At 36.0% G+C, this 24,327-nt stretch overlaps 3 protein-coding genes across 3 annotated transcripts in view; 2 read left to right on the forward strand and 1 right to left on the reverse strand.

Annotated features, from left to right (window-relative positions):
* LOC144349509 (uncharacterized) overlaps positions 1-8,904 on the forward strand; it is a 123,285-nt gene extending 114,381 nt beyond the window's left edge. The window contains exon 14 of the mRNA XM_085507935.1: positions 5,899-8,904. Coding sequence (XP_085364061.1) covers positions 5,899-5,931 — 33 coding nt within the window. The 3' untranslated portion in view covers positions 5,932-8,904. The remainder of the gene's footprint in view (positions 1-5,898) is intronic.
* Positions 8,905-15,301: 6,397 nt separating this feature from the next.
* Positions 15,302-17,052, reverse strand: LOC100373762 (uncharacterized). The gene is made up of 4 exons (XM_002732486.4): positions 16,801-17,052; positions 16,378-16,554; positions 15,660-15,797; positions 15,302-15,534 (listed from the first exon to the last, which is right to left on the reverse strand). Exons 1-4 carry the CDS (start codon positions 16,886-16,888, stop codon positions 15,374-15,376), a joined length of 564 nt encoding a protein of 187 aa, XP_002732532.1. The 5' UTR covers positions 16,889-17,052; the 3' UTR covers positions 15,302-15,373.
* Positions 17,053-17,347: 295 nt separating this feature from the next.
* On the forward strand, positions 17,348-23,907 carry LOC100374217 (ras-related protein Rab-4B). Its single transcript, XM_002732489.4, has 7 exons — positions 17,348-17,454; positions 20,493-20,573; positions 20,672-20,786; positions 21,372-21,434; positions 21,608-21,762; positions 21,938-22,033; positions 23,603-23,907. Exons 1-7 carry the CDS (start codon positions 17,439-17,441, stop codon positions 23,707-23,709), a joined length of 633 nt encoding a protein of 210 aa, XP_002732535.1. The 5' UTR covers positions 17,348-17,438; the 3' UTR covers positions 23,710-23,907.
* Positions 23,908-24,327: the final 420 nt, after the last annotated feature.

Below are 24,327 nucleotides of genomic sequence, written 5' to 3' on the forward strand. Positions count from 1 at the left end.
ATTATCACTGGACATATGCCCTAGATGAAGTGTGTGGTTACACTGTGCTATCACCTGTCAGTTAGACATTATTACTGGACATATGCCCTAGATGAAGTGTGTGGTTACACTGTGTGCTATCACCTGTCAGTTAAACATTATTACTGGAAATATGCCCTAGATGAAGTGTGTGGTTACACTGTGTGCTATCACCTGTCAGGTAGACATTATCACTGGACATATGCCCCAGATGAAGTGTGTGGTTACACTATGCTATCACCTGTCAGTTAGACATTATTACTGGACATATGCCCTAGATGAAGTGTGTGGTTACACTGTGTGCTATCACCTGTCAGTTAGACATTATTACTGGACATATGCCCCAGATGAAGTGTGTGATTACACTGTGCTATCACCTGTCAGTTAGACATTATTACTGGACATATGCCCTAGATGAAGTGTGTGGTTACACTGTGTGCTATCACCTGTCAGTTAGACATTATCGCTGGACATATGCCCTAGATGAAGTGTGTGGTTACACTGTGTGCTATCACCTGTCAGGTAGACATTATCACTGGACATATGCCCCAGATGAAGTGTGTGGTTACACTGTGTGCTATCACCTGTCAGTTAGACATTATCACTGGACATATGCCCTAGATGAAGTGTGTGGTTACACTGTGTGCTATCACCTGTCAGTTAGACATTATTACTGGACATATGCCCCAGATGAAGTGTGTGTTTACACTGTGCTATCACCTGTCAGTTAGACATTATTACTGGACATATGCCCTAGATGAAGTGTGTGGTTACACTGTGTGCTATCACCTGTCAGGTGGACATTATTACTGGACATATGCCCCAGATGAAGTGTGTGGTTACACTGTGCGCTATCACCTGTCAGTTAGACATTATTACTGGACATATGCCCTAGATGAAGTGTGTGGTTACACTGTGTGCTATCACCTGTCAGGTAGACATTATTACTGGACATATGCCCCAGATGAAGTGTGTGGTTACACTGTGTGCTATCACCTGTCAGTTAGACATTATTACTGGACATATGCCCCAGATGAAGTGTGTGGTTACACTGTGTGCTATCATCTGTCAGTTAGACATTATTACTGGACATATGCCCTAGATGAAGTGTGTGGTTACACTGTGTGCTATCACCTGTCAGTTAGACATTATTACTGGACATATGCCTCAGATGAAGTGTGTGGTTACACTGTGTGCTATCACCTGTCAGTTAGACATTATTACTGGACATATGCCCTAGATGAAGTGTGTGGTTACACTGTGTGCTATCACCTGTCAGTTAGACATTATTACTGGACATATGCCCTAAATGAAGTGTGTGGTTACACTGTGTGTTATCACCTGTCAGTTTGACATTATTACTGGACATATGCCCCAGATGAAGTGTGTGGTTACACTGTGTGCTATCACCTGTCAGTTAGACATTATCACTGGACATATGCCCTAGATGAAGTGTGTGGTTACACTGTGTGCTATCACCTGTCAGTTAGACATTATTACTGGACATATGCCCCAGATGAAGTGTGTGGTTACACTGTGTGCTATCACCTGTCAGTTAGACATTATTACTGGACATATGCCTCAGATGAAGTGTGTGGTTACACTGTGTGCTATCACCTGTCAGTTAGACATTATTACTGGACATATGCCCCGGATGAAGTGTGTGGTTACACTGTGTGCTATCACCTGTCAGTTAGACATTATTACTGGACATATGCCCTAGATGAAGTGTGTGGTTACACTGTGTGTTATCACCTGTCAGTTTGACATTATTACTGGACATATGCCCCAGATGAAGTGTGTGGTTACACTGTGTGCTATCACCTGTCAGTTAGACATTATCACTGGACATATGCCCTAGATGAAGTGTGTGGTTACACTGTGTGCTATCACCTGTCAGTTAGACATTATTACTGGACATATGCCCCAGATGAAGTGTGTGGTTACACTGTGTGCTATCACCTGTCAGTTCGACATTATTACTGGACATATGCCCCAGATGAAGTGTGTGGTTACACTGTGTGCTATCACCTGTCAGTTAGACATTATTACTGGACATATGCCCTAGATGAAGTGTGTGGTTACACTGTGTGCTATCACCTGTCAGGTAGACATTATCACTGGACATATGCCCTAGATGAAGTGTGTGGTTACACTGTGCTATCACCTGTCAGTTAGACATTATTACTGGACATATGCCCTAGATGAAGTGTGTGGTTACACTGTGTGCTATCACCTGTCAGTTAAACATTATTACTGGAAATATGCCCTAGATGAAGTGTGTGGTTACACTGTGTGCTATCACCTGTCAGGTAGACATTATCACTGGACATATGCCCCAGATGAAGTGTGTGGTTACACTATGCTATCACCTGTCAGTTAGACATTATTACTGGACATATGCCCTAGATGAAGTGTGTGGTTACACTGTGTGCTATCACCTGTCAGTTAGACATTATTACTGGACATATGCCCCAGATGAAGTGTGTGATTACACTGTGCTATCACCTGTCAGTTAGACATTATTACTGGACATATGCCCTAGATGAAGTGTGTGGTTACACTGTGTGCTATCACCTGTCAGTTAGACATTATCGCTGGACATATGCCCTAGATGAAGTGTGTGGTTACACTGTGTGCTATCACCTGTCAGGTAGACATTATCACTGGACATATGCCCCAGATGAAGTGTGTGGTTACACTGTGTGCTATCACCTGTCAGTTAGACATTATCACTGGACATATGCCCTAGATGAAGTGTGTGGTTACACTGTGTGCTATCACCTGTCAGTTAGACATTATTACTGGACATATGCCCCAGATGAAGTGTGTGTTTACACTGTGCTATCACCTGTCAGTTAGACATTATTACTGGACATATGCCCTAGATGAAGTGTGTGGTTACACTGTGTGCTATCACCTGTCAGGTGGACATTATTACTGGACATATGCCCCAGATGAAGTGTGTGGTTACACTGTGCGCTATCACCTGTCAGTTAGACATTATTACTGGACATATGCCCTAGATGAAGTGTGTGGTTACACTGTGTGCTATCACCTGTCAGGTAGACATTATTACTGGACATATGCCCCAGATGAAGTGTGTGGTTACACTGTGTGCTATCACCTGTCAGTTAGACATTATTACTGGACATATGCCCCAGATGAAGTGTGTGGTTACACTGTGTGCTATCATCTGTCAGTTAGACATTATTACTGGACATATGCCCTAGATGAAGTGTGTGGTTACACTGTGTGCTATCACCTGTCAGTTAGACATTATTACTGGACATATGCCTCAGATGAAGTGTGTGGTTACACTGTGTGCTATCACCTGTCAGTTAGACATTATTACTGGACATATGCCCTAGATGAAGTGTGTGGTTACACTGTGTGCTATCACCTGTCAGTTAGACATTATTACTGGACATATGCCCTAAATGAAGTGTGTGGTTACACTGTGTGTTATCACCTGTCAGTTTGACATTATTACTGGACATATGCCCCAGATGAAGTGTGTGGTTACACTGTGTGCTATCACCTGTCAGTTAGACATTATCACTGGACATATGCCCTAGATGAAGTGTGTGGTTACACTGTGTGCTATCACCTGTCAGTTAGACATTATTACTGGACATATGCCCCAGATGAAGTGTGTGGTTACACTGTGTGCTATCACCTGTCAGTTAGACATTATTACTGGACATATGCCTCAGATGAAGTGTGTGGTTACACTGTGTGCTATCACCTGTCAGTTAGACATTATTACTGGACATATGCCCCGGATGAAGTGTGTGGTTACACTGTGTGCTATCACCTGTCAGTTAGACATTATCACTGGACATATGCCCGAGATGAAGTGTGTGGTTACACTGTGTGCTATCACCTGTCAGGTAGACATTATTACTGGACATATGCCCTAGATGAAGTGTGTGGTTACACTGTGTGCTATCACCTGTCAGTTAGACATTATTACTGGACATATGCCTCAGATGAAGTGTGTGATTACACTGTGTGCTATCACCTGTCAGTTAGACATTATTACTGGACATATGCCCTAGATGAAGTGTGTGGTTACACTGTGTGCTATCACCTGTCAGTTAGACATTATTACTGGACATATGCCCTAGATGAAGTGTGTGGTTACACTGTGTGTTATCACCTGTCAGTTTGACATTATTACTGGACATATGCCCCAGATGAAGTGTGTGGTTACACTGTGTGCTATCACCTGTCAGTTAGACATTATCACTGGACATATGCCCTAGATGAAGTGTGTGGTTACACTGTGTGCTATCACCTGTCAGTTAGACATTATTACTGGACATATGCCCCAGATGAAGTGTGTGGTTACACTGTGTGCTATCACCTGTCAGTTAGACATTATTACTGGACATATGCCCCAGATGAAGTGTGTGGTTACACTATGTGCTATCACCTGTCAGTTAGACATTATTACTGGACATATGCCCCAGATGAAGTGTGTGGTTACACTGTGTGCTATCACCTGTCAGTTAGACATTATTACTGGACATATGCCCTAGATGAAGTGTGTGGTTACACTGTGCTATCACCTGTCAGTTAGACATTATCACTGGACATATGCCCCGGATGAAGTGTGTGGTTACACTGTGTGCTATCACCTGTCAGTTAGACATTATTACTGGACATATGCCCCGGATGAAGTGTGTGGTTACACTGTGTGCTATCACCTGTCAGTTAGACATTATCACTGGACATATGCCCGAGATGAAGTGTGTGGTTACACTGTGTGCTATCACCTGTCAGGTAGACATTATTACTGGACATATGCCCTAGATGAAGTGTGTGGTTACACTGTGTGCTATCACCTGTCAGTTAGACATTATTACTGGACATATGCCTCAGATGAAGTGTGTGATTACACTGTGTGCTATCACCTGTCAGTTAGACATTATTACTGGACATATGCCCTAGATGAAGTGTGTGGTTACACTGTGTGCTATCACCTGTCAGTTAGACATTATTACTGGACATATGCCCTAGATGAAGTGTGTGGTTACACTGTGTGTTATCACCTGTCAGTTTGACATTATTACTGGACATATGCCCCAGATGAAGTGTGTGGTTACACTGTGTGCTATCACCTGTCAGTTAGACATTATCACTGGACATATGCCCTAGATGAAGTGTGTGGTTACACTGTGTGCTATCACCTGTCAGTTAGACATTATTACTGGACATATGCCCCAGATGAAGTGTGTGGTTACACTGTGTGCTATCACCTGTCAGTTAGACATTATTACTGGACATATGCCCCAGATGAAGTGTGTGGTTACACTATGTGCTATCACCTGTCAGTTAGACATTATTACTGGACATATGCCCCAGATGAAGTGTGTGGTTACACTGTGTGCTATCACCTGTCAGTTAGACATTATTACTGGACATATGCCCTAGATGAAGTGTGTGGTTACACTGTGCTATCACCTGTCAGTTAGACATTATCACTGGACATATGCCCCGGATGAAGTGTGTGGTTACACTGTGTGCTATCACCTGTCAGTTAGACATTATCACTGGACATATGCCCCGGATGAAGTGTGTGGTTACACTGTGCTATCACCTGTCAGTTAGACATTATCACTGGACATATGCCCTAGATGAAGTGTGTGGTTACACTGTGTGCTATCACCTGTCAGTTAGACATTAATAGATTACTGTCTCAGCTGAATCACACACAGGTTCAGTTCAAATGTACAATACCAATTATTCATGCATGTTTCCTTCTATTGTTGGTCTATTTACTGCCATGTGATTGGTCAACATTTGATTCGCTTTTATAGAAAACACATTCAAGCCATCACAAAATTCACTGTATAAACTCTTTTTGCATTGCAGGCTGTTCTACTGATTGAGTTAGATAAGATGTAATTGGAGATGAGTCCTGGTAATTGTAATGTTACAGTCTTCTCTGTAGTCAAGTGGTTTGTGGGAGGTATGGTTTGTGGGAGGTGTGGCTTGCTTTACTCAAAGTACTGATACAGCATTAAGTTACTGACTGAAAATTTTCCAATATGTCAAGTAGCTTTTTAAATTTTTCATATTATTCAAATATTTAACAAATTTGAAGTACAGATATAGGTTTATATTTGACACAGACTGAATATCTTTATATCAATAATAGATATAATACAATAATGTAATTATAATACAGTGTATGCATATTGGCTTTCAGGTCACATTATTTTTGACTCCCGTGTGTGAAGCACAAAAAAGGAGTCTTTGCAGTTAGTGTGTCTGTATGTGTGTGTATGTGTGTCCATCTGTTCCACTGATATCTCAAGAACCATGCATCAGTTTTTGATGAAACTTGGTGCATAGATGCTCTGGGCCAATGCGCAGATTTGATTAGGTTTTGGTAAAAATCCATGCATATTAATTACCTAATTTGCATGATAATTAGCTGATTTTTAGCTGTTCCATGACTGTTCCACTGATATCTAAAGAACCACTCATTGGATTTTAATGAAACTTGGCACACAGATGCTCCAAACTAATGCACAGATTTGATTAGTTTTGGGTAAAAATCTGTCCAATATTAATTACCTAATTTGCATAATGATTAATCAATTTTCGGCTTTTCCACTGATATCTCAAGTACTGATCATCACATTTCAATAAAACTTGGTACATAGATGTCATAGGACACTGCACAAACCTGATAGTTTTTGGGGTAATATCAGTAGATATTAATTACTTAATTAGCATAATTAATTAATTTTCAGCTTTTGATATTTCAAGTAGTAATTGCCACATTTCAGTGAAACTTGGTACATAGATGTCATAGGACACTGCGCAGACCTGGTAGTTTTTAGGGTAATATGAGTACATATTAATTACCTAATTTGCATAATTAATTAATTTTCAGCTTTTGATATTTCAAGTCGAAATCATCACATTTCAATGACACTTGGTACATAGATGTCATAGGACACTGCACAGACCTGATAGTTTTTAGGGTAATATGAGTACATATTAATTACCTAATTTGCATAATTAATTAATTTTCAGCTTTTGATATTTCAAGTAGTAATCATCACATTTCAATGACACTTGCTACATGGATCTTCTAGGATTATGCAGAGACCTGATTAGTTTTAATTGGATATTAATTACCTAATTTGCATAATGTTCCACTGATATATACAGAACCACAAATTGGATTTTAATGAAACTTTTAAAGAGAACTATGCAGAAACCCAATTAGTTTTTGGTAAATATTTATGCTTATTAATCTCCTAATTAACATAATTAATTAACACTGATATCTCAATTACTGATCATCACATTTGAATAAAATTTGGTACATAAATGCTCTAGAACAATAGACAGGCCTGATTAATTTTGGGTTAAAAATTTGTTCATATTAATTCTCTAATTAGCATAATAATTCATATTTTTTTTGTTTTGTTCTGTTCATATTAGTTACCTGATTTACATAATTAGTTTTCAGCTTTTCCATCAATATCTCATGTACAAGTAATTTTGAATTAATTTTTAATGTGTCTTCAATACTCTCAGCACACGGGAGTTCTTTCTAAGCTTTCTTTGATTTAATGTGTCTTCAATACTCTCAGCACACGGGAGTTCTTTCTAAGCTTTCTTTGATTTAATGTGTCTTCAATACTCTCAGCACACGGGAGTTCTTTCTAAGCTTTCTTTGATTTAATGTGTCTTCAATACTCTCAGCACACGGGAGTTCTTTCTAAGCTTTCTTTGATTTAATGTGTCTTCAATACTCTCAGCACACGGGAGTTCTTTCTAAGCTTTCTTTGATTTTAAGGTTAAATTCATTTCTGTATCTGTTTCTCCAGTATGCAATGACCAATTATGTTTGAATTTGGCCAACTGACTAATTGCAATCAAACTGTGTGCGGTAATAAATACATCTTTGGTTGCAGCTGTAAATTATTCAACTGTCAATTTTAATGAAATTTAGTGCATAGTTACCTTAGAATGATGTGCAGATATGACCAGTTACATGCGTAAAATTGTTATTTATTGTGAGTATACACAATTGGTTCATGAATTTTAGCATTATTCAATATATTTAAATATAATAGAAATAAATTGTCATTGATGATGTTATTTTTTACTGATTTGAAAATGTATAAAATTAACATATAATTTATGTGTTTAACCTGTATTTTATGGTAATTAATTAATAAATGATACATGTATCTTTAAACATTGCAATGTAATCCATTTTATATAAACCAAAATCAACAAATGCAGTTCACATTGAAACTATTTGAAAATGTTCCAATATTTGCGATTCGTTCTGCTAGGATTGCCCTTAAAATCACTTTTTTGATTTCCAACGTTTTCACGTATTACTTCTCTTGTGAATTTTTTTTGGCTGGGCAGATTTCACTCAAACTCAGCAGGCAGGTCACACCTTCACTCCAGTTAGGTAGTAAAATCTGCAAAAAAATTCTGGTCTACTGTTACCATAGCAACAACAAAAACTTATTTTTGAATAGCTTCACACCAAATGTATCACCTCCTACCAGTCTTTTAATAGCATAAAAAATAAAGTGAAGTGGCTTTGGAAGACGCTCAATGCTCTTTGCGAAAATCATATATGGGACAGGGCTCAGTTTTAGTTATAAACAAACGTTAGTTTCATGTTCATGTCCTACAGCTGAAAACTTGTTGTTGTTTTTTGAGTGAAAAGGATAACCAATCAGCCTACCGGCTTGTTATTCAATTGGTCAATTGCGTTTGAATTTGTAAATATTTATAAAAATGAATGCTGTGTCATTCTTTTAGCAAAATATATTTTTTTAACACTCATTTTAATGTATTACTATAATTGTATTTTAATAAATGACTGCCTCTTAAGTGTTGTGTGTGGTGATTCTTTTACTATTCAAAGCACCAGATGAATCATGCTACACTGTGTTTGATAAGAGTCACATGACTGCTTCCAACTGGTGGTTATTCTTTTACTATTCAAAGCACCAAATGAATCATGCTACACTGTGTTTGATAAGAGTCACATGACTGCTTCCAACTGGTGGTTATTCTTTTACTATTCAAAGCACCAAATGAATCATGCTACACTGTGTTTGATAAGAGTCACATGACTGCTTCCAACTGGTGGTTATTCTTTTACTATTCAAAGTACCAAATAAATCATGCTACACTGTGTTTGATAAGAGTCACATGACTGCTTCCAACTGGTGGTTATTCTTTTACTATTCAAAGCACCAAATGAATCATGCTACGCGATGTTTGATAAGAGTTACATGACTGCTTCCAACTGGTCTTTATTACTACTATTATTTGGATACAGTTAAATATCCATATAACTTGTAAAAGAGTGGATTGTTCTGCCAAAAACGTCTATACCCATGGCAACACTGGGCATGCTGGGTAAAGATGTATTCAAATAATTTGTGCAATTTTCTGACTAAATTCAACAGCTAGAAGATGGAGTGCTTTGAATTTTAGTGTACTGTCTTTACTCTTTTAGTAGTATACTATAGATGAGTGGTTGTTATTGCTCACTTGTTGTGGTGTTTTGTTCATTTCAAGCCTATAGCTGCACCTTATTTTAAGGGAGGAACACAATCCTGCATTTTGTAGCATTGAGTTCTCTGTTCATATCGTTTGACATTGATAGAGATAGACATTGCCAATGCATTATTCTTTTCTATAAAATGGAGGCGGGAGAGGGTTGGCAGCACATGTTTCCCTGATTGAACAAATGTCTCGGCCTTCAAGTGCACTTGATCATTGACTGCAGAGAACTCTGGTTTGGTGAACCATCACTGACTACTTATTGGTTGGAATGCCCTTTACAAACACCCATTCTCTACCAACAATGTCCATCTTCACAGATGCACACCAGAATACTACAACGTTTTCAGCTGGAGTCTTGGAGTATTTAGATTCGTGGTGTTATCTTTTAAAATGTGGATATTGAAAAATTCCCAAAAACGTTTGGAAAAATTTAAATCCAAATCACTTCCAAATGTGACATTTATGTTTAACATTTTTCTACGCATTAGGAACATTATCCAAGTTTTTTTTTTCAATATACATGTAAATGGTTCTAGTTGCTACAAATACATAGTGGTTGGATATGATTCTACTCACTTTAAGAACAAGACTTGTTCAAAATTTTCCACACTAAATCAGTATGTTGGAGTTTCTCAATGCCAACATAATTGTAGATGTATATAAACAAAGTATCTGCATTCTTACTGGCAGATTTATTCTTTTATTCATATGAAGCTGAATTTCTACAGAAAATAGTTGAAAACAAACAGTACTGAGAAGCAAAATTTTCCATTCAGATATATGGATGATGTACTTTCCATCAACAATCCTAAATTTATTGAATGTATGCACGGACCTGATTAGTTTGGGGTTGAAATCTTGGCGCAGTGTGCATAATCATCACATTTCATTAAAATTTGGTTCATAGATGCTCTGGGGTAACCCACAGACATGATAAGTTTAATAATGAAAAACATGCATATTGATGATTAATGTGGGGTATATCTGGAGCCATTTCTCAGACATGCTGATATTTAAACGTGTCTTGAAAAGTTTCTTTGAGATGAACGAGTCAATTTTATTCAAACTTTGTATCATGATCATGCATATTGGATTAGATTTGTTTTTGAGATTCAAACATAAATAGACTAGTGGTCATTTTGTTTTTTATTCATGTCTGCTGATTCCTGACTAATACATCGTCTGATTCAGATTAAGATTTGCAACAAGTGCTATCCTCACAGATAGTACTGCTATTTTTGTTATTTTGTGATTACAAATTTACATAAATAAGCATAAATACAAACAAGTGACCTGACGGTCAAAATAGATCCACCTGACCTCGGTAACCACACTATCAATACCCTAGGAAACAATTGGATGCACAAATGATGGATCACTAGATCCTGGGTACCACACTGATATCCAGATGCAGTGACTGAATAGAGTTTAGGCAATTCACCCTTTTGACGTTTCTGATCAGAGGTCACAAAATTACTATTCCAAAACAGTGTGACAGTGGTAGTTTTTCAGATCCATTTGGAGTACAGCTACAAAACCTTAGGTGTCTCAAATTTGAACCAAACTTTAGGAACAGAATGGCAGATCTCAGGTCTGAACTGTCCATCGTTTTCCTGTCTGGACACCAGTAGACTGGTGCTAATGACACGTTCCAGTCAGTTTTGGTTCAGGATGCAATGTTTATCAGTTAGGGACAATCTCAATATGTGTGTCTTCTCTGTTTCCAATGATACATTCAGAACGTCAAAAAGCTATCTCTGTCAACTAATAGCCCAGCTGAGATGGTTTCTTTATGACCTGGAGTGGCTGACCATTGCCAAGCTATTGTATCTTGCATACATGCTCTTTTTATGCTCACATCAGCAAGTGACCTTTATGAGGGACCAGTGAGCAATATACTCCAGTCGCCCTGTAACAACTCCACCATGGCTACAACACTCAGTACTTACAGCACCAATCCCATCTTTTCTAATGATTGTTCGTGCCATGTGGTGATTAAAGACATAAAGACACTAATCATGAGGGAAATGATTATGCCAATAAAAATGTTGCAATCAACTAAGTCATTAGTGCTGCTTTCTTTTCACTAAACTCTTTATGAGTCACAGTATGCTATATGTGACTTAATTGCTAATTGAGACATTGGTCTTAAGTGTCAGACAAGAAGTGTAGTGAAAAGGCTTTATCCTTTGCTGATTTAGCAGTCATCCAGGCTGGGTTAAGAAACCAGAGACCTGTTAAACGACTGTGGTCATGGCGCCATGCATGCGTGAGATATGGGTCTCGTATAAATAAAGATCAACGAGTACAAGCTGAGATGTTACCAAGCTTTGATTAGATGATTTTTAGGTGATTGGTAGTTATCGAATGAGTCACCCGTGGCAGTTAGTGCAAGTCATGCCCAGGTGAAAACTTATACCTGTGATTTCCATTAGAAGAACGCAATGGATTGTGGGAAGATCAATGTTGATCAATACAAATGTCACACATGTGCAGAGGGACGACCACCACCTTTTAAAATGGGCCCCCTTTATTCATTTCTGGTTGATACCGGCTGCCAGCACAAAATATGTGGGGAAGTAGTGGATCCTGTGCCCGGTGCACACACATGCACTGGTATTGCCAGAGGTGCACCTAGGGGCAATCGGAACCTGTCATGCATAGGAGGTACAACAGTACAACCAGAGCTGATCAGTGTTTCATACTATTACGCAAAGGCCAAGATGACGATCTGACATCTCTTGCTAAATCCTATGCATGTTCATGTGCTGGCATCAGCGTATATGGAGAGTCACAGAACACATTCTCTTACTACTAAATCAATACGTCTCACCTGTCAGTTAACAACGTGTTCTACAGTATTTTCACAATTTGAAAATGCTTTTGTATGCGTTTAATGTTGTACATTGAATATTTGCTATTTGGGATAATGACTATGGTGCCTACAGCTTCACTTTTGATTCGAACTATACCTACTTTTTCTAATTTAGACAAAAAATTCATTAACTAGAAAGACTACCAATTACTTACAGTGCCTGACCGCCTCCCCAGGCATCTGCACTCACTCTCGAGAGCTGCTGTCTCTTCAGTGCAATTGGGCAGAACTGCTTATTTCTGCTGAAATCTGATGCCGTGTACCTGATGGGTGATTAATTCTGGGGTTAGACTTTTTGATTGGCGAACAAACCTACTTTGCATAATTTAGACAAAATCTAACATTTCTAGTGTATGTGTATTTCTAGTGGCAGTGACTAATGAACACGTAAACTGTCTGGAAGCAGTCTTTCTAACTCAGTTTGTGATCATACTGGCGGCCATCATTTGCATTTTTTGGCAATTTCCTCTTTGTTTATCAGTATGCATTTTATTAACACAGATTTTACTCTGCTCCGGCAATATGTGATCTTCATGTAAATTAAATTGATATTAAAGGGCGGTAGTCGTTCGACATAGGACTTACAGCGACGCACATAGTTTACATGAAATTCGTACACGCGATGCGCGACGACCACGGCCCTTTAATGCTAGCATTACTGCAGTTTTCTCATCAAAAATAGGGTGCAGTTTTGCTATCATTCTTCATTAGTTCTAAGCAAATGGTCATTTTCTTGTTCGATATGAATATAGATTGGCCTGGGTCAATTGTTTTGCAAAAATGGTATAGGTTTATAATCGTGAGCGGTTACAAAAGTTTAAATTGGCGCATTAAGAAATATTTGACACATATTCTATGTATTTGTTTATGTAAATGACTAATTTTACTTAAGTAAGGAATTAATTTCAGTAACTGCGATACATACTGAGTTGACCACTATCCCTAGCTATCGTTACAGTAGAGTTTTTATAGTTATACTATGATACAGCAACATTGTGTAGATATGGATAAAATTGCGTTTAATGGTCTCTTCAGTGACCAGATTTCTCATAAACGATTGACTCCAGCACGGTTACAAACTAACTTTGACTTCAGGTGGCATGATGGCTGAATTTGAATAGTAACAAGACACCCCTCGAATTGAATACTACGATTTTACATCGGATAGATCGTATTTTGATACATTATAAAGTAAGTTATTTCACTGATATTAATTATTTAACAAAACTATGCATACTAATTTTTCCCGAATGAGTCCTAAAACATTGTGCACACTAACATTTCTCGGATGGGTCCTCAAAAACTATGCGTACTATAATTTTTCTGATGGGTCCACAAAACCTACACACGCTATTTTTGCCCGGATGGGTTCTCAAAATTGACGAATTTTTTTAATACAGGATTTGGAGATATCAATATTTTTACATAATTATTGTGTAAATACAAAATGATTTTTTATGTGATAGTGGTATTGAATCTAACCAAGCAATATTTTAGTGACTCCTTTGTAGATTTATAGACACACGCCCGGCACATTAAAAACACGGATTTTTGCTCAAATTTGGATTTTTTTATATTTCTATGCCCTAGTATTAAATATGCTACAATATGCGACTAAGCGACTGTGCTCAAGTCGGTGTATGCGTCCTAATACATACACAGAAGCAAATAGCAGATAAATAGAAGGAAAGCTTTAGACTAGTTTTATTCGATGATTTTCCCTTGAATTTTACCTGATCGCTGTAGGTACACTATAATACAACAATTCTGACAATGACGGTTTGCAAATAATAAATCATTTCTTAGCTGAAGCTTCCGGAAACCAAGCCAATATGCGATGAATACAACGTATACAATGTACTTCTACCGTGTTTATAAAACTTTATTAATTAATATAGTACAAACATGATAACATACGATATTATTAGGAAGACAATAAATTATATATGCAACATTTAAATGAATTTAAAAATAACTGTCGAGAATCTTTGCTCTATTGAAATATAAAAATACAGTCCGTCGCCGGAGTCAGGATCATGTATACTGCGCATGTATTCTGCGCATAAAATACAAGATATATACTAGTATATTTGTTCAGAACAGTTTGAGCTGCAATGTGTTGAAAAGAAAACAATTTTCAACATTTATACGCCCACTGATTTGTCATTTTTACATATGAGGCAGGTTGGTCAAAAACGTAAACACGATCAATTTCGTACTTTGTAATGTCAAAAACTGACCACCGAACTACTGTAAAAATAAATTTTGCTGATTTACCATTTCAGGCATATTCATTGGGTTTTTAATTCACGGTTTTATCATTTAGATAATGTGTTCTATGCTAAATTGTACATATTCACTGGGTTTTAATTTAGCACATTTTCCAGTCAGCGAAATAGGCAAAATTAAAACCCAGTGAATTATTAACCCCTTTACAGTATACTTCAATATATCGCCCTCTATTGCCCAATCTGTGTTGAACCTTGGCCCCACCTGAAGCAGGACACCAATCTAAGTGAAGATCTACTGCTCAACAAAATGTAAACCTGTGCAGTAAACCTGCGTTAATTATTCGGTTTAAAATGTCCTTGAGATCCGGAGTACATGGTTCATTTAAAACAGGTATGTATACAATTCTTCCGTCTAGAAGAATGTCATTTTACTATGTTTTTAAAATAGAATTTATACTAACAAATGGTCCCAAATGAAAAACAACATATCTAAATTCAAAAATGCGTTAAATATTTACTTTAAAAGTATTCTATGTGACTCTGCACTATGGACTGTTGAGAAATCAAATAACATGACATTACAAAGCAAGGCAAGTTCGCATAGGAGTGTGTGGCTTGGCCGAAAACCTGAACATAGTTTAATATAAAAATATATAAATTACGATGGACTTATAGGATGTTATTTCCCTCGTTTGTATGTTTTGACCATGTCAGCTAATTCACTGAATCCCTCGTATATACCGCCCCCGTTCGTGGCCACGGTGCCCTGTATATGCCAGGGATTGTCACGCAGTTGTCGCAAACCTAGACCGTCAATAACTTCTGCCGGGGAGCACGCACCTACATTCAAACAGAAAATATGGAAGTGAGGTTTTCATACATGACAGTATGTTTATAATTAAATCAAGCATATAAAGCAAATCAGTCAATAAAATGGTATTTACACATTCAAAATCAATAATTACCTGGCAAGTCTTGTTTATTTGCAAATATGACAACTGGTATTCCTCTCGCCATCTCATCACTTTGCACTATTGCGAATAATTCTTCCTTAGCTTCACTAAATCGTGTTCTGTCAGCACTGTCAACTATGAATATCAAACCTACAAATACAGACACAAATACTTGTATGACGTAATTGTTTGAAGCTTGTTTTTAATTTACGGATACACATTTTCGAGATAAAGCTATATTCGAGTCGAGTCAATAACTATGTAAACATTGTCAGAACCAGACAAATAAAGTTTAAAGGGCAGCAGTCGTCGCGCCGCGTCCTGTTCGATATGGGACTTATAGCGACGTATACAACGCGTGTAAAATACATTGTTTATTTACATGAAATTCGAACACGCGCTGCGCCACGACCATCGCGCTTTAATGTGGTGGCACAATCGCAGCCCGGTGTATGTTTTCCTGTTCGTAGAGGTTCACTTCAAACTGACTGGTTAACTAAATTATTATTCAGGAAAGAAATACTAATAAAAAGGTTTTATGTACATACGTATATATCGTTTGTGTACAAATTGTGCGATTATTACGACGTTTTTACATTTTTAACGTATTTATATGACCATTTCTGTGGTACGAGGAGTACGAATATTACACATCTGTAATTTCTATTGAAATCGGGCGGGTTGCGGAGCGGGCTACGAAACGGGTTGCGGGACAGGTTGCGGAACTTACCGTCCGTGTTAGTGTAGTAGTGCCTCCATAAAGCTCGTATTTTTTCTTGACCACCCACATCCCATACAGTAAACTCTAGCCCAGGCTTTGGTTTCACAGTCTCTACGTTAAACCCAATAGTTGGTATCGTCGTCACAGTTTCGTTCAATTTTATTTTATATAAAACAGTAGTTTTTCCTGAAGAAAAAAGCAAACAGAAAACACATGAATCATCGACTGTTCTTGTGGCATATATCTGAGTATTCGTTCCAATGCACTCCGAGTTGTTTTGGTTAGTACAATATTAGTGGTTTTGATTTTCATTAAAGAATATTGCTTCGCGTCCTGCAAACGCAACATTTTTTTTTAGTTTATGACAAATCATATCCAATCTGATTTAGTCTTCAGTATAGAGTGTTGAACAATATAAAATAGTAACCATACCTGCGGCATCCAATCCTAGCATCACAATTCGCGCTTTTGTGTCCCAGTTACCGATTAGATTGACAATTTTAGATAAAAACAATCCCATGATAGTTGTAAGGTGTGGTGATATACCGGTGGTTTCAAACTATGTCCAAGTTATATTATTGCCACAACCTTTAGAATCCGCAAGTTCGATATTTCAAAAGTGATTGAACATTTTTAATGTACGGGTTATATTTATACACATGGGTCTGTGATGTGGTGTTCATGACGTGGAAGGTAACATGTACACCGTTTTTGGAAAGCTACTTTCACGTCGTCAAGATTCGCATGAATCATCGTCTTTGTTTCTAAAAATAGACACTTGCAACCGACGTGACGTCACAACTGGAGTGTGTCGGATGCACGATTCGCGAAGGCCCGGGCGAAGAAGATCATTGGCAGAAATGTTTGATTAGTTTAATTTAAAACGTACCTTTATATCAAGGTTGAGGCGACCTAATGGCGATAATGAAAATATATGTTGTAAACTTTGTTGCTGGGATTTTTTTAAATCTGACTGAGTACCCGGAAGTAAATGTGATCATGTGACATATTTACTCCGCCATATTGGTTTTCTATGGCTTCGTAAAAGCGAATGCGAAAATCGCGACAAAATGTCGGAAAGTTACGGTAGGATCATACGTTTGTTTATATGTGTGGGCGAAACTTGTTTATTATGACGGTAATTTGATAGTGTTTGAATGAAGTTGTGGATCTCTGATTGTATCTGATTGCATTTCGGCTCTGTACATAATAATTGTAATAACGGTGAATAGAAAAATAGTACGACCCACCCCCGATACGGAAGCGATAAGAAATTATGTGAGTCAGTGAATGATTGACTAACTATGATATGTAAGACGCTTTTATTGCTACTCCAAAAATGTAGAGAAATGGACTGCCTTGTGTGCTTCAAATTGTTGGACTGTTTAACGATTTCATTTATCATGAACCATAACATTCATTGTTTACTCAGTATAAAACCTTAGTTATCTAAGTACACAGTCAGACACCTTGTTGTGTCACTGTGGCATATAAGTACACAGTCAGACACCTTGTTGTGTCACTGTGGCATATAACTACAATTACAATATAATATAGGAATATAATGCTGATCAGAGTGCCTGTCAGTTTTCAAGACATCATATTATATAGATGTTTCAATTTTACATCCAGCATGAGATGTTTTTTTATGTAATCATGTCAATGGGTAATCTCGATCTTGACCTTCACAGTGACTGCTATAAATATAATATAAGTGAGCACAATGATGATATAGGTGGTGGTTTAAAAATTCATTAGTAAGCGTTCCTTAGGGCCCCTTGACCATAACTATTCCTAACCCTGCCCTTCCAGTACCCCTCCTCCATTTCAATTATATATACCCTTCTTTGGTTCACAAGTGATTATATAATAAATGCGATATTTTCTATTTGGGAGTGCCATCTTGAATATGGCATAAAAAACATGAATCTAAAAAACGTTTCACAACTTGTCTCCTTATTTAGTTTCATGCTGTATTCAAGATATTGGCCCCATATAGTAAATATCGCATTCATTTTATTATCACGTGTGTGCCAGCTGACTGTGCCCAATAACATATCATTTGGAGACGTTCCAATGTTATTCAATTCGCCAACAGAAACCTCTTGTTTCAGTTTGAAATGTGAAATTTATAAAATATTTAAAAAAACATTTACCTTGAAAGAATCTCACACTTCATTTAAATCAAAAGAAGACATTTCCATTGGCTATAGAAGTTATTTGGTAATGCCCATTACCCATGACTTTTTGCATCCCTAAACGTGATGTAATTGGTTTAGTTTTCAACCATTTCATAAGTAAATATTTTATATAAAACAAATTCATCTCTTCATGAAATTCGAACTATGAACCACATTTATACACTGTATATACAGTTTTTTTTTTTAAAAATAACAATAAATCAAGTCAATAAAGCTTCCATAAAACAACTTTTCACAAAAAATAACCTAAGTAAGAAAAATTTTGAACTATAAACAAATGGTTAAAATATACTTATTTTTTTATAATATAAAATGATCGTAATTTTAGGTCTATCAGTGTTTTGGACACTTATGTGATACATGTTATTATTTGAATGTGTACTATTTGCGTTATTTATGTCACAATATGTTTCCTTAATGTTTAAATGATGGTGATTATTTCAACTAATTTGAAACTACTAACTGCATTGGGCATTGTTTCCAGTCATTATACCAGTCAGTCTTGCATGGTTTAATTTTTTCAACATACATGGATTCACAATGATTTGCAATTTTTGAATTACGGTATTGTGAGCCACAGTGTAATCCAAATCTATGGTAAATTATCAAATTCACATGCCTTCATACCATTAAATACAAACAACTTTTATCATAAAACAAATCAATCTAGAATTTCATTCTCATAGTCAGCATCAAAGTCAGCATCTTGATTTAATGATTTGATTTGATTTTAAAACCATTGAATCCTGTGAGCGTCCTGACATTCTGTATTAGCTTTTGGGTTGTCAATGCATGCATGTTTATTCATGTTTTCTAATCCTACGGGATCTAAAACAAATAACACAAATCCATGAGTTGATTTTTTAATACTTCTGCATGTATATGCAAATTAACCGACAACTGTGCATGTCTGTCTATGATACTCCGTACTTTCATACCAATAATTGTCCCAAGAACAACACAAGCATTTGAGCATGTATTTTGTTTTAATGCAAGAAATAAACACAAAGAACATCTACATTGTATGACATGCAATTTGCACAGACCTTAATAATACTCAGATTCATGTTGAATTAGATTGTAGTGTTTTCTTGATGTCTGTTATCAGTCTTGGAATGAAGATGACATCATAGCAGTATGTCATCACCACATAAAGATGACATCATAGCTGTATTAGCAGTATGTCCTTATTTGCCACATAAAGATGACATCATAGCAGTATGTCCTTACCACCACATAAAGATGACATCATAGCAATATGTCCTTACCACCACATAAAGATGACATCATAACAGTATGTCCTTATCACCACATAAAAATGACATAGCAGTATGTCATTATTACCACATAAAGATGACATCATAGCAGTATGTCCTTACCACCACATAACGATGACATATCAGTATGTCCTTATCACCACATAAAGATGACATAGCAGTATGTCATTATTACCACATAAAGATGACATCATATCAGTATGTTCTTATCACCACATAAAGATGACATCATAGCAGAATGTCCTTACCACCACATAAAGATGACATCATAGCAGTATGTCCTTATCACCACATAAAGATGACATAGCAGTATGTCATTATTACCACATAAAGATGACATCATATCAGTATGTTCTTATCACCACATAAAGATGACATCATAGCAGAATGTCCTTACCACCACATAAAGATGACATCATAGCAGTATGTCCTTATCACCACATAAAGATGACATCATAGCAGTATGTCCTTATCACCACATTAAGATGACATCATAGCAGTATGTCCTTATCACCACATTAAGATGACATCATAGCAGTATGTCCTTATCACCATATAAAGCTGACATCATAGCAGTATGTCCTTATCACCACATAAAGATCGCATCATAGCAGTAATACTAAATACAGTTTTTGGTTTGTTTTAGATTTTCTCTTCAAGTTTTTGGTGATAGGTAGTGCTGGTACCGGAAAGTCGTGTATTCTTCATCAATTTATAGAAAGTAAATGTGAGTATGTTTTTTGAGAGACTAAATTTTATTTGAATTAACATGCTCAATCTCATAACAATATTTTTTTATTATATTTTCTTGTCATTGGTTTTCAGTTAAACAAGAATCAAATCATACGATAGGAGTGGAGTTTGGTTCTAAAGTTGTGAATGTAGGTGGAAAGTCAGTAAAATTACAAATATGGGACACAGCAGGGCAAGAAAGGTTTAGGTTGGTATTATGTATATTTATTAAAAATATGTACAATTCAGTATGAAATGGTGACAAATATTGATTCACATGTTATTCATTATTTTTGTCTGATCTTAATTTCTTTGCTTACATGAGAAGGAATTTCAATTGCTAAACTTTAATGCTACAAAATACATCAAATCAGAGTGAAATGTGTTAATTAAACTTGACACCATTGCAACACATCAACACTATTGGTTGACAGTTGGACATTAAACTCAGACTTGAGTTCAAATAAATCAAATGGGGAAATTGTTTTCATTTCATACTGTTAAATATTGTTTTGTTCTATTGTGGTAATTTCTTTGTTTACTTGTCTGATACGTTTCCATTGTCAGGTGACCACATCATGTGTCACAATGTTATTTGATGTCGCCCAATCAAGAAACTTACAAATTTTAAAGGTGACATTAATGAACTGTAATATTGGTGACCCCAGAATTGATAAAACCATTATAATTTAATATGTGTCACATTCTAACTATGTCCCTGTATTTAAATTACTTATGGCTTTTTTAAAAAGCAAATTCAGGAATAATCATCATCGTTATTTTCCTCTGACAGGTCAGTCACAAGAAGCTATTACAGAGGAGCAGCAGGAGCTCTACTTGTATATGATATCACAAGGTGGGTAACTATAGCAACATAATATTTACATAATTGGTATATTGTATATAAATGCTTACATGGTTTAATTTTTAAGTGTAAACAGTGTATCATCTGAACTATGGTGGATTGTAAATAGCGGCAATATGACTGACTGAAGCTGAATATCTTGATAATTTTTTTTTTTTTTTCAGTCGGGAAACTTACAATGCTTTGGCTAATTGGTTGGCTGATGCAAGAACGCTAGCAAGTCCAAATATTGTTATTATACTATGCGGTAACAAGAAAGATTTGGAAGCTGATAGAGAAGTGACGTTTTTAGAAGCGAGCAGATTTGCTCAAGAAAATGGTGAGATATAATGTCTTAGCAATGAGTCCTACAAACCACAAACCATAGACAGGATTGTGTATATGAACTACATATTAGCCTGATAAAAATAGTAATAGGTATTGTTCTAAAAATAGATATCATAATGAGATTGTTTTGTTTAATTTACTTTTAATTATTTATTTATTTTTTTCAGAAATGATGTTTTTAGAAACCAGTGCACTTACTGGTGAAAATGTAGAAGAGGCTTTCTTAAAATGTGCAAGATCAATTCTTACTAAGATTGAATCAGGTATTTTCAGTTTTGTGCTGAGTTTATAGAGATTATGTTACTCAGTATGCTTTAGATTAGATGTGTCACAAACTACTTCAGAAAAAGCCATTTTTGTATTGTTATTAAGAACATAACAATTAGACAAGATTTCACTGTTCTCAAGAACCATTCAACATATTTCGATGAAAGTTGGTACACATGTGCCCCTAAGACAAATCACAGACACTTGACATCTGTCCAAATTAATTATCTGATTTGCATAATTATTCATTTTAAGTAGTTCCGCCATAAAATACAATTTATTTATAATGTATGGAATCATTTATCACATGTAATCTAATAAACTCTTTGAACAGTGTATCCAGTTTATTATTTAAATCATTGGTATGAGTAATTAGGAATCAGAAATATTTAACGCATTATGTAGTTGCATATATGTTTTGGATAATGAGATATGTTACTAATGGTCCACTTTTATTTTAGTTAATTGCTCAATTAGTGTACCTCGGATTCATCTCAATAAGGTTTATTATTATTTCAAAATAGTTGTTTGGAGGAATCAAGACAAAAAATTCTGGATTTGCGACTTCAGCATTATTATAATCAAATATTACATTTTTATTGACTTATGTGCAAAGCACACAATGGGAGTCTTTGCAGTTAGTCAGTCTGTATGTGGGCATGTGTGGTATCAACGCTGTGACGATGTTCATTTAACTTTACACCTACCAAGTGACATCAGACCTACCAAGTGATGACCCTCTCTATTATCATAATTTATATTAATATTCAATTGAATTTAAGTCAAGTTTGCATAGCTTAGGTTAGTAAAGGGGGAAGGTATAATATTATATTAATATAATTGTACCATACCTACCCATTTTACTAAACCTAAGCTTTGCAAATATTTCTATTTTGAGTGAAAACATAATTCTATGTTGTATTGCATCGTAATTGAGTTTAATTAAACTCCAATTAAAACCCTATTTAGGAACATGTTTTAATTAAGTTCATATTGTCACTATATTAAAAGTTAATTCAATTATATTAAAAGTTAATCCAATGTGTGTTCTTACAACGATGGTAAGATGTGTATGTACGGTATATGTGCGTTCGTGTCTGTCTGTTCCACTGATATCTCTAGAACCACTTGTTGATTTTTGATGAAACTTGATGCATAGATGCTCTGGACTAATTTTTTTGTTATAGTTTGAACCTTTATTCTCAAATTTCAAACCTTGGCACTTAATAGTCAAGTTGTTTAAGTTCAAGGAAATGTCAGACTACCTGTATTGACTAAATTTATACATGTGTTACGCATAAAATGAAACTATTCTGAATATAGAATAATAATAGGCATTCATAAAGTGCATATGAAAAACATGATCTACTAATTACAGATAGTGAATGGAATAGCCAGGACAAGGTCACTGTGACAAAATGTAGTACATGTGTATAATAGGTATCTGAATTCAAGTTCTGAATTGTGTGTAAATACCACTGTCAATACTGCTTTCATTACAACTTTATACAACCCATCAATCATTCATTGATAAGGATCTAATTCAATTCTATGATATCTTGCAGGTGAACTTGATCCAGAGAGAATGGGATCCGGAATACAATACGGCGATTCATCACTTCGCAGAACCAGAAGAATACCAGACCAAACTACACAGCAATGTAATTGTTAAAGCCAATCTATAATGAGTTGTTAATATACAAACAAACAAACACTAGACTTTTCTCATCACAAATATGTTCCTGCCATTAGCTGTGAGAATGTTTCATCTTATTGGGGTATATCTGGAGCTGCATTTAAAACCAGTTATGTGGGTTTTGTTGTTCAGTCTCAAAGTGGTTGCAAACTATTATTATTTTCAATGCGTCAAGGCTTGCTTTACTTGCAATTGGAATCAGTATTTTGCATGTGAATAGGAGCAGAATTGTCATTAAAATTGAAATCAGGTTCCCACAATGTAATATCTGAACTTAGCAAACATGCTTCTAACTTCTGGTATTTTCAAAAAAGTTTCTCTCATTTGAATAATGTGCATTCATTTGTGTACTCATCAGAATCTGTTTATTGTTATTTCTCATTCAAAAACGCACAAAATTCATATGAATAAATAGGTTAAATTTACTGTGCAATGGAAAATCAATTGAGAAGATTATATTCTGTCTCTAGAATTGTTATCCACTTCTATACATTGACTAAATTTATAAGACAATATTTTTTGCTGATTTCAATTTGATTGACTAGTCTTTTCCATTTTGTGGTGTTGGAACAATATAATGTAATATTTTGAGTT

This window comes from Saccoglossus kowalevskii, chromosome 2 (assembly GCF_978046115.1).
Source record: "Saccoglossus kowalevskii chromosome 2, keSacKowa6.1, whole genome shotgun sequence".
Lineage (NCBI taxonomy): Eukaryota > Metazoa > Hemichordata > Enteropneusta > Harrimaniidae > Saccoglossus > Saccoglossus kowalevskii.

Coding starts and splice junctions, on each gene's coding strand:
- LOC100373762 (XM_002732486.4), bottom strand. CDS start 16,888: ATGGGATTGTTTTTATCTAAAATTGTCAATCTAATCGGTAACTGGGAC. Junction 16,555..16,800: donor GCTAGGATTGGATGCCGCAG/GTATGGTTACTA, acceptor TTTTTTCTTCAG/GAAAAACTACTGTTTTATAT. Junction 15,798..16,377: donor CTACTACACTAACACGGACG/GTAAGTTCCGCA, acceptor CTGTATTTGTAG/GTTTGATATTCATAGTTGAC.
- LOC100374217 (XM_002732489.4), top strand. Junction 21,435..21,607: donor CTTGTATATGATATCACAAG/GTGGGTAACTAT, acceptor TTTTTTTTTCAG/TCGGGAAACTTACAATGCTT. Junction 22,034..23,602: donor TCTTACTAAGATTGAATCAG/GTATTTTCAGTT, acceptor GATATCTTGCAG/GTGAACTTGATCCAGAGAGA.